Source organism: Lichenostomus cassidix, chromosome 1, assembly GCF_008360975.1.
Source record: "Lichenostomus cassidix isolate B80296 chromosome 1, HeHo_3.0, whole genome shotgun sequence".
NCBI classification, from domain to species: domain Eukaryota; kingdom Metazoa; phylum Chordata; class Aves; order Passeriformes; family Meliphagidae; genus Lichenostomus; species Lichenostomus cassidix.
Window position 1 is genome coordinate 5,220,375 of NC_139479.1, and position 18,168 is coordinate 5,238,542.

The 18,168-nt window shown below is 40.7% G+C and overlaps 1 protein-coding gene and 1 long non-coding RNA gene across 2 annotated transcripts in view; one reads left to right on the forward strand and one right to left on the reverse strand.

Annotated features, from left to right (window-relative positions):
* LOC146444119 (uncharacterized) lies at positions 1-4,765 on the reverse strand. Its single transcript, XR_014848412.1, has 2 exons — positions 4,227-4,765; positions 1-3,991 (listed from the first exon to the last, which is right to left on the reverse strand). It is a non-coding gene; the product is annotated as an uncharacterized LOC146444119 (long non-coding RNA).
* A 58-nt stretch (positions 4,766-4,823) lies between these two features.
* Positions 4,824-18,168, forward strand: part of TRAPPC10 (trafficking protein particle complex subunit 10) — a 38,396-nt gene continuing 25,051 nt past the window's right edge. Inside the window, exons 1-5 of the mRNA XM_085046755.1 lie at positions 4,824-5,045; positions 14,443-14,524; positions 15,191-15,326; positions 16,419-16,615; positions 17,924-18,119. Coding sequence (XP_084902881.1) covers positions 4,967-5,045; positions 14,443-14,524; positions 15,191-15,326; positions 16,419-16,615; positions 17,924-18,119 — 690 coding nt within the window. The 5' untranslated portion in view covers positions 4,824-4,966. The remainder of the gene's footprint in view (positions 5,046-14,442; positions 14,525-15,190; positions 15,327-16,418; positions 16,616-17,923; positions 18,120-18,168) is intronic.

An 18,168-nucleotide genomic window follows, 5' to 3' on the forward strand; every position in this document is an offset into this window, starting at 1 on the left:
TTTTTCATGGAAGAAGTTTATTTGGATTTTATGTGAATGAGAGGATACAAGAAATTCATTATTGTTACTGCTAGCAAATCCTGGGATCCTAGTATCTCCCATGATACCCCTTGGTCCCCATTATCCTTGAGGCCAACAGACAGACAACACTGGAGAGGGGAAATCAAATTGTCCTGTAGACACTGCTGGTTTTGTCTTCACCCTGACTGAAACCTGGCATAAGAATTTTACTTTTTTCCTATCACACCTTTGCCTGCTGTTGATAATTTCCTTTCTTCAATACCATTATTTCTGTTTATCTTTTCTCTCTCTGCCTCCCCAAAATAGAACAATTTTCAAACTCAGCAGGAACATTTTCAAATGTGGATTTTCCCCTGTAATGGACCTTGCATCAAAACATAAGGCAATTAGGGATACACTTTAACTGCTTTCCTTCCATTTTCCTGCTGCTTAAATATTTGAAAGAAATTCAACAAGAGTTGTCCCAGTAGGGACCTGAAGACTGACATGATATTTTAGGATTTAATTTTACAACAAAGAGCCAGGATTTAATTAACCTTCTTGCTCTTTGGGAGACCTGAGACATAGGATCCAGTTCCTATGAAAACCACTGCTGCTTCTCTTGCAGTTACTGAGCTCATTAATCTCTTTGATATGGTTCTTAAGGGTACAGCTCTGTTTTATTTTGATCAAGTTAAAGTGCTAAATATTTTACAGAGACAATGAAATTCCTTGTCCTGCCTTGCAGAGAATATCATTTAAACAAACCAGTAACAGAAGAGCAAGGGGAAAAAGGAAATGGAAATTCAGGAGCAGAAAAAGTTGTGGGATATGTTGACTTCCTCTGTTTGCCTGACACCTGTGGCACTGGGTTTGTGCTTCCAAACATATGAAATATGACAGAACAGGACAATGAGAAATTTAACCCTTAGTTTACATTAAACACCACACAATTTACACAAACAGCACCGCTGAAACCAGTTTCTGCCTCTGAAACAATTCCCATCTTTCAAGTCAGACTTCATTCCTCTTCTAGGAGGGAGAGTTCCCAAAAGCCACAGAAACTGCCCACGGAACTAGCCTAACCCAAACCCAGCCAGGCAGTACTGATGGGTTTGCCTGGTGGCAGTGACCATTGGATGTAGAAATCTCTAAGTCATCAATAAGAAGAAACATTACAGAACAGTTGTGCAAAATTCTGATGGGGGAAAATTTTAAATTCTGTATGATACCTTATAAATCCTCTTGCTGAGAGAAGCGGTGAACTGAGGGAGAAGTGACATGGCTGCACAACCAGAGGGCACAAAGTGAAAGTTGGAAGAATAGACACAGCTACTACTAATGAAACAGTGAATGAAGTGCAGTTAAACAAAGTGAGTGTGATGTGCAGAGTCTTGGTGTTCACATATAACAAGTGAGTTTATGTGCCTTGTTTTGGGAGAGAGAGAGTCCGTTTTTCTGAGGTGTGTTTCCTGTTTTTTGTGTGTTGTCATCCACCAGAGCCCTGTTCCTGTGAACTCCCACCCCAGGGAGTTGCTGGTGTGTGCTGTGCCCTGCTCAGTCAGCACACCTCTGCTCTGTGCAGAAGCCAGACTGTGGAGTAGGGATGAAAGGAAAGGCTGCTGTGACCTTCTGCCCACACCGACCTGAAATCCACAGGAAAATGAGATGCACAGACTTGGATACCAGGAAACTCCTCTTGGCCTAGTAATATATAATTTCCATCCAGTCATACAGAAGCCTCCTAGATTAATCTGCTCCTTTATACTGTGCCTCAAAGTCAAGTCCCGTCTCAGAGGTGACCTACTTGGGCACTAAGCCTGTGGCTGGAATAGAAATGATTATGCTGATATGTAAAAGCACTTGTACAGGCTCTGCCTGGCCATAAAGTACCTCAATTCAGCTCCTCCTCTCTTACTGACTCCTCATTCAAAGTGCAGGTGTAATTCTGCTCTGCTAATGTGGGCACAGAAAAGTTTCAGGCACCTGATACACAACAATCTGGAATGGTGGAGAGAATTTGCTTGGCTAAAGAGACTGATTTGTAGGCAAGAATTACATTTTATCTTGCCAAGCATGTGAGGTTGAAAAATTGGAGTGAACTGTATTGCCATGATGGCCTGGTGTCTGTAATATGATTGTGTTTTGTGGATATGAAATTAATAATATTCACCTAAGACATGTATGATTTCTAGTAGAGACAGAATTTTAGTTGGTGTAAAAGCAAGAGGAAAGCAAAATTCTAGTTGTTCTTCAAGTGGTCTTTTTCCCTTTCCCACATTTTCCCCCAAAGCAAAATTACATCCATTCATTTCAAAATGCAAGGTAAAAGCACAACATTGTCAAAGTCCCAGATTCCAGATACTTTATTTTTTTTCTCTGTTTAGTTTGCTATAAAAGATCTACCTTTCCCATCAGAGACCAGGCAATTTCACTTCCATGTCAATTTGACTTTCAAGTATTTTTGGCAATTAAACATCTGAGAGAAAATGAAAAGTGGTTTTCCTTAGTCTTCTTGCCTATATTAATGAGTGTCTCTCTCTTGTTTTTCTGGGGGGAGAAGATGATTTAGGAATAAACTACAAATGGAGATGTATTTGCTTCATGTGCTATCAAAACCAGCAAGCAGGGCTAGGACAGGGGTTTTCTTTTGGATGGTTGTTTTTGGGGATGCTTATGTTTGTTTTTAACAGAAACAGCTACACTGCAACCATAAAAATGAGAGAGAAAATTGAGTATTTATCAAATTCTGTAGTGATTAAGATGTTAATCCCAATGAACTATTGGCCTTAGCTCTAATCTCTGAGAAAAGGGGATAAGGACATTTGACTTGGGTTTGCCTGTTTCTCTACCTGTGCTGTTCAGGACTGTGCAGGACCATTTGACAGATGCACAAAGTGAGTTATTTTGGAGCTTACTGGGAGGAATTTCTGATTTTTCATATGTGCATACAGAGTGTTTTTGTTTTTCTGTTTCAGCAAACCCTGTGTTTGCCACATACTTATCCTGTAAAACAGTGTGTAAGTGCTAACACTTTTAAAATAAAATTGTATCATGATAAGTCTTGATTCTCACAGCACTAAAAAATATTTGTGCTCATAATGAGTACAGGTGCTCATCTAAACCTGGAAATCAGATAAAACATTTTATTGTGCTGTAGAAGAATCGTAATGTTTGACTGTGCCAAGGAAACAAGTCTTGTTACAACCAAGGTGAATTTCTGTGCAAACGTTGGTGAAAATATCCAAAGACTAGGAAACAAACAATAATCCCCACAGTAAAACATTAGAGAGAAAACTGGAAGTATTCAGCAGTATTAAGGGATGAAACATGTTACCAGGATGCTATAATTATTTTTGAATCAACGGTATAAGTCCAGAAAATAGGGTTAAGGTTTTACTGAAAGAAAATTCTAAACGAATTAACTTCTGTAAATACTTGAACACCCAAACCACCTGAGCACGTCACTCTGCAATAAAAAGTTAGGATTAATTCACAGATTCCTTATAGTCCTACCCGAGGTTACATTTGGTTTAACACATGTATGCAGTGTTTTCTATTTTTTACCCCTTGGTAGACTACTTTCAGTATACTCTTCTAGATTTTATTTCCTTCTATTTGAGATAGAAAGTGTAAATCTTCTGAAGTTTAGGATTCTGGATTCTGAAGAAACTGCAGATGAGCAAGGCGAACAGTAGATTTACTTAAAGGAATAGCATCTCAGTCTAAAGTAAAACAAGGCTCAATTTTATGAGCACTGAAGTCTAGTCCCACTAATTAGACCCTACAGAAATGTAATGGGGTATTATTACCTCTATGCATTTAAACCCCTATATTATAAACCATTGAACTTCAAGGGCCATATTCATTTATATATTTGAGGTCAGTGGAAAGTATGATCCTTAATGCATTTCCATTGAACTAGCTGGGAACAGCCATGGGAATGACACAGGCAGCTGCCCAGGAAATCCACCAAAGCCTCACAGAAGTCCTGAACCAAATTTAAATAAGATTCGTTTTAATAAAGAGCATCTCTCTTATGAGGAGAGACTGCGGGAGCTGGGCCTGTTTGGTCTGGAGAAGGCTGAGTGGGGATTCCATCCATACATAGAAATATGTCCATATTTATATATGGGTGCCAAGAGGATGGTGCCAGACTCATTTCAGTGGTGCCCAGCATCAGGACAAGGAGGAATGAGCAGAAACCAAACCATGAGACGTTTCACCTCAACACGAGGAAGAGTTTCTTTCCACTGAGGGTGGCAGAGCTCTGGAACAGCTGCCAAGGGAGGCTGTGGAGTCTCCCTGTCTGGGGACATTGCAGACCCACCTGCACACATCCCTGTGTCACTGCTCTGGGTGACTCTGCTGGGCAGGGGGTTGGACTGGACAATCTCCAGAGGTCACTCCAATCCGGACTATTCTGATTCACCCCGTCACGGCGGCTGTCAGCGCTCGGGGTGGCCCGGGGGGCTCTGACCCTCAGACGCCTCACGCCCTCCCTCAGGGGCTGCCGGCGGCGCAGGCCGGGAGACCCATCGCTCCCCTCAGGAACCCCATCGCTCCCCTCAGGAACCCCATCGCTCCCCGGCCGGGAACCCCATCGCTCCTCTCAGGAACCCCATCGCTCCCCTCAGGAACCCCATCGCTCCCCTCAGGAACCCCATCGCTCCCCGGCCCGCTTCCCCCCGCTACCGCCGCAGCGCCCTGTTCCGGGTTCCCCGGCGGCGGCGCTCCCCGGAAGCGGTAATGCCAGCGCGGTGATCCAGGAAGCGGATGAGCCTCTCCCGCCCGCCTTCCCCTCCGGAGCGGCGCTGCGGGACGCGGGGAAGGGGGTGGGGGGAGGCGGGGGGGGGGGCGGCAGCGGCAGCACCATCGCGGCCCGGCCCGGCCCGTGCAGCCCCCCGGCCGTGTGTCCATGGCGCCGGGCGGCCGGGGGAGCCGGGGCTGACGACCCCGCCCGCTCATGGACCCCGCCGAGGAGGAGGAGGGCAGGGAGAAGCCCCCCGTGATCTACACCATGGAGAACAAGCCCATCGTGACCTGTGAGTGCCCCGCCGCCGCTCTGGGGCTGGGGTCCGGCGGTGTCCCCGGGCCCGGGGGAGCCAGGAGGGGTGGCTGCTTTTGGGGTTCCGCAGCTCCGGGTGGGGACAGGGAGCCTGCAAAGGGATCTATCTGATGGCGGGGTTTGCCTCCTCACCGCTCCCCCCCTTTCTAAGGGCAGCGGGCAAACTTGGGGTTGTGTCTGTAGGAAATAGCGAGCCGAATGTCGTGCTTAGGACAGCAGGATAACAAAATAGGATAATAGATCTTGAACCCCGAACTTCTTGCCGGCGAGCTTTGTGTGGCTTTGCTGGTGCTAAGCGAAGTTGAGAGGAGGCATCCTCTGCGGCGATCCCATTGATGCGTTCCCACTGACATTATAATTCAATCTTCAGCTGCTGTGCTTTGGTTCCATCCCTGAAACAGTTTAGTTAGCCAGAACAGGATCTCGTGCTTCCAGCGATGAATTAGTTCCTTCAGGTATCAGAGACATGCAGCTGGTCCTGGTGTAAACCCCCCTGCTCTCACAGGTATAGAGGGGTGCACTCAAATTTCCCTTAAAACAAGCATGTGGACTAGGCTGGGCATTAGGACACATTTCTTTTATGAGAGAGGGATCAAACACTGGAAGAAGCTCCCTAGAGAGGTGTTTGTATCTGTCCTAAGTCTGTCAGTGTCTAAGGGGCATTTGGACAGTGCCCTTAACATGCTGTAAGTTTTGGTCAGCCCTGAAGTGGTCAGGCAGTTGGACCAGATGGTCCTGGTCAGTTCCTTCCAACTGGACTATTCTATTCTATTCTATTCTATTCTATTCTATTCTATTCTATTCTATTCGCTAAATCCATAATGCTGTTAATAAAAGGGTAAGGTGAATGAGATCAGCATAGAAAATTCTGCTTTTTCTCTTTTAACAAAAGGTGGCCAGGGGCCGTTCTTAGTCAAAAGTATCTCTACTGATGATGTAACAAAATACATATTTGCACTTTATCACTGGAACACTGGGAATGCTTTATGTGCCTGTGAAATAGAAACTTGTTTCACAGTTGTGGGTTGTCTTATTGTGAAGTAAGCATTTATTAGTGATAAAGGTCTTAGACCTTAATTACAAAAAGTATCCAACTGTAGCCTTGTAGCTGTATAATTGTGGAACTCTGTGTATATATTTTCTCCAGACTGTCTTGTAAGTGTGCTTTTTTCTGTCTTAAACTTTTTTCCTTTTTTTGAATGCAGTTCATAAGCTGAAGTGAACAGGATCTGTACTGAATCTTCTCTACTCACCTACCTATTTCAAGAACTCTGAAATCCATTCACTTCAGATTTAAAGTCAGGAAAATGTGCATATCAGAAACATCTGGAGGATATATTTTGCTGGTGTTAATGCTACTGTTCAGGCTGTGGGGGATTGCTTTTTAGATTTTCTGGCTTTATGTGTACTCAGAATTAGAGTCTCCATGCCTGTGGCAGGGGGACATGATGGTGCAGGTCAGTTTTCACTGTTCCTGTATGGTTTGAATAAGTAACATTTTAGTCTGTTGAAGTGCACACAGTTTTACCTCAAGCTTGGGTTTTTTTGTTGAGAGGTGCTGAAAAGGACTCTGGTCTCTTTGTACAAGGAAATTTTCAAAATTCCAATAACTAAGTGTAACCAGGTTTCAATCAAGCCCAGTTGTCTGATATTGAAAATAATACTAATTTTCTGTGGTAAGTGAGCACACATTATGTTTGTAAAATGTTTTGGACTTACCCCCATCCAGTATGGTAGCACCAGACTTAAAAATGAGATAAGAGGTGAGCATTATGTATCATTTGTATACCTTGCTCCTGGACTCAGGGCATCATTTCTGGTGCTCTGGACAAGCACAGCAGTAATATCTTTACTGGTATGGACAAGAGTGGCTTGGTTTGAGACAGCCTAATTCAGGAATTAAGGTTAATTCAACAAAAGTGCTCAGAGATTACCTCTCTGGTGAATGTAGTAAGGCTGACTTGCTATATTTTAAACTCAAACGATTTGATTTCAATGGGAAAGGCATTTTACTGTAACTGCTTTAGTTCCCTTTCTTCTCTGTCGAGAGAAGTGGAGTACTTAGAGACTGCAGAATTTCAAATAAGTGCATTCAACAATAAAGACTTGAAGGAAAGCTTCTCTAAGCATTACATTGCCAGTGATTTGTGGAGAGGTGAGGCTTGGCCTTGCAGGGAAAGGATTGACTTGGTTTGTTGCGAAACCCGTTAAAAGCTGTGATATTAGAAACTGCTCAACAAACACAGTTTATCTTTTGTCTGTGGTTCCAGTTTCAGGCAGTTGGAGTTGTCTGGGATAAGTGTCCCACCCAGGAGACAGGCAGGGAGGAAAACAGACCTGTCAGGGGATGGCTGGGTTTTGATCATATGAAGAAACAGTGAAGGTTAAGTGATGGTGCTTTTCAGAACATTGTTTCCTTTTGTTACAAGATGTAGATTAATCTGTGGCAGGTAAACATTTGTATCACTAAATACTCCTATTAACTCTTAGGGTTTGTTATTAATAAAAGAGAAGTGAAGAGGGAGTTTTGTTCACAGTGAAACTTCTTTTCAACACTCTGCATACCAGGGTTGTTTTGTAAACAAATGTTTTTACCTTCTTGAAATAAATTTGACAGTATTCTGAAAGGAATGCTTCTTTGGTAAAGAGAATTATGCTTTCAGATCTGTGAGTTAGTTTGTATTGTAACAGTAGTTACTTGCTGTATTTGCACAGCCTTGAATTCAGCACTCTATGTATCTACAGGCTTTGGCCTATGCAAAAAATATGGCAGGTTCCACTTGTCTTGGATATCTGAAATATGCAAACTTTTTGTCAGTACTTTTTTCATGTTAGTACTGTAACTTAATCATTTTGCCCTCAGGGAACTGTGTGCAGGTGAATTAGCCTTGTTTTTATCATGTCTGTATTAGTGGAAGTACCCTGTAATTTTAACAGAGAGTTTTGAGATTCATAGAATTCAGCAAGGCATGACAAACTTCTGGAGACTCTTTCTCTAGGCAGACAGACAACCATATTTTCTAAGTGTGGAAAAAGTAGTATATTCACAGAAAGTTTTTATTCCTTTATGCTTTTTTCTCTTTTCTCAGTATGGCAGCATCCCTGAGTTTTAAATCATTCTTGTCAGGTAAGACTGAGTGCCATGATGACTCATTTCCAAATTAATTTGAGCCACATTTTTTTACACTGTCAGTCTTACTAGATTGCAAACCCACTGGGGAGTTTCACTGTCCAGCTGTGGTTTTGCTCGCTCTGGCACGTTACTTTGCAAACTCTCAACTCAAGTTTGTGGCAATTTATCTGCATTGCTACCAGACCTGGTAAGCTTACAAAGTGTTTTGAGTCATCTTCTAGCTTTCTTACTGCTGTAGAAGTACTATTTTAGCACCATTATTTTTTTTTTTGTTTTATTTGCAGAGGCAAGTTGAGTGTTTGCATCGAACATCTTGAACTTGGGTGGTTTCTGTACAATGTTGACTTTACAAAGTCTCTAAAGCAGTGCAGACTGCTTTCCTAGGAAACCCAAACAATGTTGTTTCCTTCTCATGAATCCTATTTGAAACTTTGAGAAAGTCTTTGGAGCTTCAGTGTAATGTTGCACATATATATCAGCCATAGAACTCAGCCTTATGTAGCTGATTTGCACTTTAATTATTAGCTCTGTCTATCCAAATGAAGAGGAGACTGAAGACTAAAGGCAATTCTGCTAAATGAAGTAACTAATAGGTTTTTCAGAGCTTTCCTAACAAGCTGTTCTCTTGTAATTGCCTTCATGCAGTTGTGGAATATTCCATTATCAGCTTGTAGTATCTGTTTATATTGTCTAGTATCTGTTTATATTGAGTGTTTGTTTGCATGTTTGCTCTCATTATCAATAATCTGTTTTAGCACAATGGACTTACATATAATCTTTGGAGAGAATGGGATGCATCAGTTTTATCTGGTCCATGTTCAGAATGTGCTGTGATACAGCAACAGAAAAACCATCAGCAAAAGCTTTGTAGGCCCAAGAATAGAAAATGTTTGCAATTATCTACAGCAGGAACAGAAAGATTAATAAAAGTAAGGGGTGGGGAGGGAAAGGGAAGAATTTTGCATTTTTTTGTAGTGAAAATAAATACTTGCAGTTAAGAATATTGTTCTGGGACTAGAGGAGCTTGATTCAAAAGTTCTTCTGTTACCAGTAGATAGATGTAATAAAAAAATATGCCAGCAAGAAGTGGGATGTAGCCCAAGTGATTCGAATGATTTGCTGCAAATGAGACCATTTAACAGCTATATGCTACAAATGCATTTTCCCTGTTTCAAGCAGAACTCCTGCCTGCATTGTAAGTCATCACTATTGTGTAGTTGATCCATTATTCTGTGCTTAAATATTTGATTATATATGTCATGAGAAGAAGTGGCATAGTCTTGTTAGTGTTAACCTGCTTTACAGATTTAGAAGTGCAAGAGTAAAGTTTTGCTGGAAGGATTTTCTTCTAGTGAATCAGCTAAGGTTTTTATATAGCAATTTAGCTGTGTTGTGTCTTGATTTTTGACTCTTTTGAATATGACTTTGGGTTGGGGGAGAGGAGAACCTTTAAAAGATATAGATACAAAAAACTCACCAGCCTTCTAAAACTTCAGGTAGATCCACTTATAACAGGCTAGTGATTTAAGAAAAAATATTCATAACAGAACTTTTTACCAGTGGAAGAGTAAGTGGGGTCAGAAAGGTTAGCTGTGAGTGGTATTTGGGGATAAAACACAAACAAAACTACACTGAAGTGTAGTCTTGGCCCTGTATTCTTTTAAAGGTATTCAAAGCCTTTTATCTCAGTTGACTGGGCCTGTCACTGGTATCAAAGGAAAATATTTGTCTTCTTTAGTCATCTGACCTCAGGAGTTTTTGTTTTACACTGCCTGTGTAGTTACTGGGTTATGATAATTTCCTCTAGAGGAAAAAAAATCATTGTGGGATATTGAGATACTACAGTGACAAAGCCTCTAAGCATCTAAGAAGTTTGGAAACTGTTAGGAAAAAATGGATTATTGGGGATTTTGGTGTTTTTAGGCAGGTATGAACCTAAAAAATGTCAATATTTTATGGTTCTTTGGTATTAGGCAGCTGCTACAAAGAGTACATGTTCCCCTTGGAAGTCCTGGTTAGATGGTCATTCTGGTTTTCATTGTTCCTGTACAAATTTAGAGTAGAACAAGTGTCCTAGATAGGGAAAGAGGGAAGGGAGGAAGGCTGCACTGATTTGATCTACTAAAATGTCAGGAAGAAAGTCAAGGAGGAAAGAATCACAGAATTGTTTGGGTTGGAAGACACTTTAAAGATCATCCCGATCCAACCCCCTGCCAAGTGCAGGGACACCCTGCACTATCCCAGGTTGCTCAGAACTCCATCCAGCCTGGCTTGGACACTTCCAGGGATCCAGGGACAGCCACAGCTTCTTTGGACAGCCTGTGCCAGGGCTCACCACCTCACAGGGAAGAATTTCTTCCTGATCTTTAAATCTACCCTCTTTCAGCTCAAAGCCATTGCCCCTTGTCCTGTCACTACATTCCCTTGTACAAAGTCCCTCTCCAGCTCTCTTGTAGCCCGTTCAGGCACTGGAAAGGGCTCTCAGGTCTGTCTTCTCCAGGCTAAGCAACCCCAGCTCTCAGCCTCTCTCAGAGCAGAGGTGCCCCAGCACCCTGAGCATCTTTGTGTCCCTCTTCTGCTCCCACTCCAACAGGCTGATGTCCTTCTCATGTTGAGGACCCCAGGCCTGGAGGCAGCTCTGCAGGTGGGGTCTCACCTGAGTGGGGCAGAATCCTCCCTTCCCTGCTGCCCACGGGGCTTTGGATGTCCTGTCAGCCTAGGACACGTTTGGCTTGCTGGGCTGTGATGGCACATGTCCAGCTCATATCCAGCCTCTCACCCACCAGCACCCCTGAGTGCTTCTCCTCAGGGCTGTTCTCAATCCACTCTCCGCCCATAGCACGTGAAGTGTTAAGATAAGTGGCAAAGGCCCTACCTTTTGAACTTTGTAATGGGGAAAGAAAGGAAACGTGCTTTCTTCTCTTTCTCCTGGAGTATTTCTTTTTAACATATATCAGTTGAACATTACTGCTTTCAATTGTGTTTATGTTACCACTTCATGTACCCAATACTTGGTGTGGCATCACCAAAAGAATTACTGTGTTCATTCAAGATTTGGGGGGTGTGTGTTGACAGCCAGATGGACAGTAGATCAATTCAGACATACATAGTTTAAAAGCTGAGATAGCTGCTCCAGAGGCGACTGGACTTTTTAATGTTATTCCCTAGTTATTATGTCTAGTTATCATGTGGGATATTTAGGTCTTACTTGCCTGTTGAATCTAAAAGATGGAAACCCTTCTCTAGAAGCCTGCTTGATTTTAGTTAAAATAGGATTCCAGAGTTACTTTTCCTTCCCATCTATGCACATCCTTCCTTCTCGTTTTCAGTTGTATCTGATAATCATTTACATTCTGGCCAGAGGCAGCTTTCCACTATTACTGACAGCCATAGAATAGTTTGGGTTGGGTCTTAGTGCTGAGACCAATCCACTGAAATGAATTTGCTGTGATACAGCTAAGTCATCATCTCGCTTTGATTTTGTGGTTTTTTGGGTTTTTTTACTTTTCTGAACCCCCTTAACCAAAGCAACCTCCGTGAGTTGCAAAAATCTACGACAAAAATCCTACTGCAAAATCTTTGAAGCAATTCTCAATTTTGTGCAGACTTTTGGGTTTTGCTCTAAGTTTGAATTCCAGAGTTACTTGGGATTTTGGAATGTTTCATTCAAAATTCATAGAGTTCACTCAGATACAAGTAAAAATTCCTCTAGTGGTGTGGTTTGTTTTTTCTCTTTTACTACTTCTTTATTTTCCATCTTATTTTTTTCATTTTTTAAAAATGTTTTGGAAAGTAGACCATGAGTACACCAACTACTAATGCATCAGAGGCAAGTATATAGGGAAGAGAAGGAGACTTCTGCCATGCTTGAGGTCTCTTGAGTCATAGGAATCTTGCTCAACACCACTCCAGAAATAGTGATGTTTTGGGATATTTTGTTCTGTTCTTGTCTCCTTGCTGTGAGTTGCTCCCTCCCTCCCTCCCTGCAGCCCGGGAGCACCCAGTTCACAATTTACTGTGCATCTTGCCAGCCTGATAGCTATTACAATTCCTTGCTACTTACAGGTCTCAGCACTGGTCCAGTGTCAGTCCTGTGCTGGTGTTGCCTGCTGATAACTTCACTTCTAGTGTTCTTGGCTTTATCAGCTCCAACATGCTGATTACAGTAGATACAGGGTCCTCTTGAGCAGCACATGAAAAGTTACAGCCCTTTGGGTGTTGGAAATAAGTGGTAGCAGCTTTGGTCTGTGTTCAAAGACAGCCAATGTATTTTGCATTGAAGGTCTGTTCTCACTTTTCTTCTAATCCTGGAGGACTGTGTTGCCTTGATCATAAACCACATTCTTATGTGTATCTGATATGCCCTCAAAACCAATGCAGGAGGAAAAGCTGACTGGTTTTAAAATGAATATACCTGTTTTAAGCTGATAATGTGATGTGGCTGACTGGAATAGCAGGGTGCTTACACATTATGCTTTAGTTCCTCTGTATTCAGGAGCAGTCCTTTTTACTTAAGATGTTGAAATCTGGAATTTTTTTGTGGCATACATTGAATTTTTAGGTGCAGTGTTACGCTCCAGAGATGAAATATGTGGTTTGTTCTTTCCAGCAGACTTGAAACTCACAGGCTCTCATTTTGATGTGGTCATTGTGCAGCTGCTCAGTCACTAAGCCATGTCTCACTCTCTGTGGGCAGTAATGAGTTGCAAATCAATAGACTGTTCTGGTCTCGGCTCATAGAGGTGTAACTAGGTATAAAATGGCATTAACAATATGGCCAACGCTTGTTTCAGTGTTCATTCTGAGCATTTGTTTGCAGTCTTAAATAGCATTTAGTGTGGTACACTTAATTCAGACAGGATGAAGGTGAAGGATCAAGCATAAAGTACTTTTGTGGAGAAATAAGGCTAAACCACTAATAGTAGAGGGGTTTTGTTTGTTTTTCTTTTGTTTTTTAGCTATTCTATGAAATTACATTGTTGAATAATAGCTAATGTGGTCAGACATCAGAAGAGCTGTTTTTGCTTGTTCCTGCATTTAATCAGACTTCTAAAATTTAATTTTTGAATAGACTTCATTGTGTGGTGATAGCATTGTGCTAATGCTGGTAATCAAAATAATATATGTGAGAAAAGTGATGTATAATAATATATGTGAGAATGATATATAATATGAGAAAATTGGGAAAAGGTAAGTGGACTAGAAAAGCATTTGTAAGGTAAACTAAAGAATGCTAAGTACTTGGAGGCAATGCCTGGCTGTGTGGCTGAAGGTGAGATTGGGAGGTGGGAAGGAGAAGAAAGGATGTCAGGTACTTCTTCAGCTGCAGCTTCCAGTTCCACAGGAGGGTGAGAAGAAGATCTTCCTGTTCTGGTGTGCTGTACAATGGCAGATGATTGTGGAAAAGAAAACTACCAGGAAATAGCAGAATTGCCTATATGACTGTTAAAGTTTTAATTAATGTCTTGTCCTTGTCATATCCTCCTTGTACCTAAAGGAAAACAACAGAATTTAAGAATTATTGTTGAAAATACTGATAATACTGAAAATACTATGGATAATACATTTTTTCATGTGGTAGACACTACATTTTGTTCTGACTTGTATATAAGTAGCTCCTGCAGTGGTGGTGTATTTAATGTATTTGTTTGGGACCTGCACTGTGTGAACAGATTTCATTTTTCTGAAGTCCTCAAGAGCAGTGTGGTGGTCAGGGAGGTGTTTTCTATTAACAACAGCCCCAGAATAACAAGGAGAGAGGAATCATATCCAGTAAAGCACAGAACATGTACTAAAGCTGATTTTCTGAGGCTAAACCTAGCAACAGAAGGGATGTGAACCACTGTCTAGCCAGTCTTCTGGTTTAGGGAGCCTAAATCCTGCAGTATTTTTATTATTTTTTTTTTAACCAATTATGCCAGCTAAGGATCTGCTTGTTTAGTTTTTGGAGTTTGGACCAGCTGTTTGAATTATGCCCTCTTTGGTATATGGATTATGTAGCTCTGTGAAAAAATCATAATAGGAAGTTTATAACAGTGTATGAATTATATGCCTCCTTGAAAGTGTTGTTTTAGGTCTTGAGAGTGATTTAAAAACATCTAGTTCAGTGCTGGACTCCAGTTCCCACATAGCAGACAAAATTAAATGTTCTTAATGAAACAACAAACCATTAGAAGAGCAGCTTTTTAATAAACACTCTATAATTTGCACATACTAATACATTAATGCCTTTCACTTGTAGGTGCTGGAGATCAGAATTTATTTACTTCCTTATATCCTACACTTTCTCAGCAGCTTCCTAGAGAACCCATGGAATGGAGGAGGTAAGCTTACATTATATTCTGTGATACTTTTTCAGTGTCTGCTTTCTGACTTGGGTAAATGTGTATTGTTGTATTCTGAGAAGATCTTACTATAAATTGAGTTGAACAGAGCAACTGACTTGAAGAAATTGGAGAAATTAGATAATCAAAGTGAATGTTGTGCACTTCAGGATGATCCTTTCAACCCTTCAACTTTGCCTAGAGAAAAATGATAGTAATGCTGTGTTTCTCTACTTGGTTTTGTGGTTTGTGGGTTTGTCTTGGTGTGCTTTGATGTACTTTGGCAGCTGTGTTCTGAAAGCGATGTGCTTTCTTCTCAATGAGAATATAGGTAGAACTCAAGTGGAATTAGATGTGTGTCCCTTCAGAAAGTTTGGTGATTTGGTACTGTTTTGTGATTGGAAAAAATATTTGGGGAATTCCCTTATTTGGTATTTTCTACTTATCCTAGAGATATAGCAAATCTTTCACTGAAAGCTGAAGGGTTTCTTCTTCAAAAAGGAGTCTCCATCTCATTTCAAGTAATAGCAAATTTTAGTTAATTTTATACAAACTGCAGGAAGTGTAGTTTGTGAGTTTCCAGTGCCAGAGTATTTCAGTTTATTCCTTTTCCCCACAACGCATGCTCATTTTTCCATGCTGTCCACTAATTTTTAAACTTTGTAGGTCTTATGGCCGTGCTCCGAAGATGATTCACCTGGAATCCAACTTTGTTCAGTTTAAAGAGGAGCTGCTACCCAAGGAGGGGAATAAGGCCCTTTTGACTTTTCCCTTTCTTCATATTTATTGGACAGAATGTTGTGTAAGTACTCAGAAAAACTCAAATTTAAAAATTAAGGTGTTCACACAAACATGAAAAGGAAATGAAAATAACAGACACCACAAGCAGAAAGTTAAAACAATTAAGTCTGGATTGCATAAATGTGCATACCTAATATTGCTGGAAACAAAACTTAGCTTGAGCACTTCTTGCCATAAGCAGTATCTGTTTGTAATGTTACTTGACACTAAGAGGACAGGCATTTGAATAACCTGTTTTCAGTACTTTGTCACAAAAAAACCCCCCAGGATCTTACAGTGTTACTGCAGTGGCACAGTGCACTTTCTTCATGACACAGAAATGTGGCCAGGGTGGTTCAGTTATGATCTGTTGGTGCACTGAGATGTAAAGATATGCTTTTTTCCTTCAGTTCCATCTTCTGTGTGTGTCAGGTACTAGTGGATGTCAGCAATTTAACTGGGCAAGATGTGGAATGTCTTAATCCTGTTTATCTACAGTTCACTGCCTTTTGGTTTGCCTGAGTTGTGAATGAGTTATCCAGTTGAGGAACACAGGTGACATCTGATCTGTGACCAATCAAAAAGAATCCAGAAAGCCTTAAGAATTGTCTGATTTTATCTGTATAACACCAACCCAGAAGCAAAAAAAGGCCAAACAATGCTTCTTCTTTCTTTTTAAATTTTTTTTACGAAAAAGCTTTTAAACAGGTTGAGATTTGAGCTGTGCAGAAGGTGTAAATATCACACTTCTGTTACTATGTGGGAATAAAACAGTTCAGCTTTGTAATTTCAAACGTGTTTTTATTGTGAAGTTCCAGAATGTGTAAAATAAAGAGTTTAAATTATGTTTAAATATCTTAATTTTAGTCATCTAAAGAACGATAATGAACCAAATACTATATTTGCTGTTAACCAACATACTGGGAATGAATTAAGTTCAAAGGCCAGAACTTTACTATGCTTTACCTAATTTGATTTCTTTCAGTGACAGAACTTACTGTCACTAATTCCATGTGATATGTCTTTCTGTTTGCCTTTTTTTGGAACAAAACTTGCCTGTTGAAATTGTTCAGAATGCCTGTTTGATTTGATGATTCACCACTTCTCTTCCCAGGACACGGAAGTGTACAAAACCACAGTCAAGGATGACATCACCAAGTGGCAGAACGTTCTCAAAGCTCACAGCTCAGTGGACTGGCTGATTGTGGTGGTTGAGAGTGATGCCAAGAAAAAGAACAAAACCAATATCCTTCCCCGAACCTCTATAGTGGATAAAATACGGAATGACTTCTGTAACAAGCAAAGTGACAGGTGAGCACTCTTGGACTTGCAGACAGTTTAATCTTTTGACCAGTGTGCTGATTTAAAAACTCAGCTCCCTGTGCAAGACATTCCTGGCTCATTTAAAGAGTTCCCTTGATGTCCAGCATTCAGACTGATGGCACTGTAAGATCTGTGCTTTGAAGGAGGCTGGCACCAAGGATAAAGGGAGAAGTTTATTCTCAGTTCTTCCTGGGTTCATGGTGGCTTTGAAATGTGTTTCAAACAGATTTCAAGTATCTCCTCCTGGCTAAGAGAGGTTTAAGGGGAGCAGTGTGATGATAATCAGTTTTTAAACCTTCAGGGTGTTTTGTTTGCCTGGGTGCTTGTAAAAGTCCTATCAGAGTTACAGGCAGTGGGAGTGAGGTGAGTAGGGAATATGAAGCCAATAGGCCTTATTTTTTGCCATTGTACTTTCTGTTGTTCTCTTAATCACCTTTTCACTCTGAGATAAATGACTTAAGTCCACTTTCGTCAGATGGTTTTATTCTAAGGAAATAATAATGAATTTATGAAAATGTTTTGGCTTTCATTAAAGTGAACAAAATAGGATTTTCTAACCAGAAACAGTGTTTTACTTAGATGAGAATTTTTCCTGCCTTTACAGATATTGTTAGTTTTTGAATGTTACCTAATTGTGATAGAAAAACTGAGGAAAGGAGGTGGTCTAAAAAAGGTTGATTTATTTGTGAATTAATGGGATCTCTTTAGTTTTTGAGAAAAGCAGAGGAAGTTTTAGCACATAGGATATGTAAAACCAAGCTGAGATTCTGCAAGAATCTCTTATGGATGATTATTTCAAGTGAGCTAGGAAAGGCTGACTATATGTGATCTAATAGATCTTGATCTCTATTTTGTATAATCCTTACCAGCAGTAGCTATATTTGCTGTTCTGCTGATTTGTATTGCTAGGCAGACTTCTCTAGGATAGCTACAGCATTACTTATATTTAAGTAGTTGGAATAATGTATCCATTATTTACTTCCAAAAAATCCAAAAGCTTTGGAATACTCATTCTGGGTAAAACACTTCTCATAAACTATATCACATGAAAAAGTTTTTTAAAAGCTTCCAAACCCCAACCAAAAAAAAACCAACCCAAACCCCCAACATAGCAGCCTCCAAACAAGCAAACAAACATAACTCTCAACCTTGTTTTTTTAACTCTGATTAATGTGGAATGAAAAACTAAATGTTGTTCACTCAGAATTTGTCAGGTATGCACAGTATTCATCTGGGAATTTATATGTGAATTATGTGTTTTCCTCCTCAAATACAAATTTATCAATCTCTTTACAGATGTGTGGTACTCTCTGACCCCTTGAAAGACTCTTCCCGTTCTCAGGAATCTTGGAATGCCTTCCTGACCAAACTCAGGACATTGCTTCTCATGTCCTTTACCAAAAACTTAGGCAAGTTTGAAGATGACATGAGAACTTTGAGAGAGAAAAGGACTGAGCCAGGGTGGAGCTTCTGCGAGTATTTCATGGTCCAGGTAAGAGTCTCTTGATATTGAAAAATGTACTTGAGTCCCAGTTTTAAAA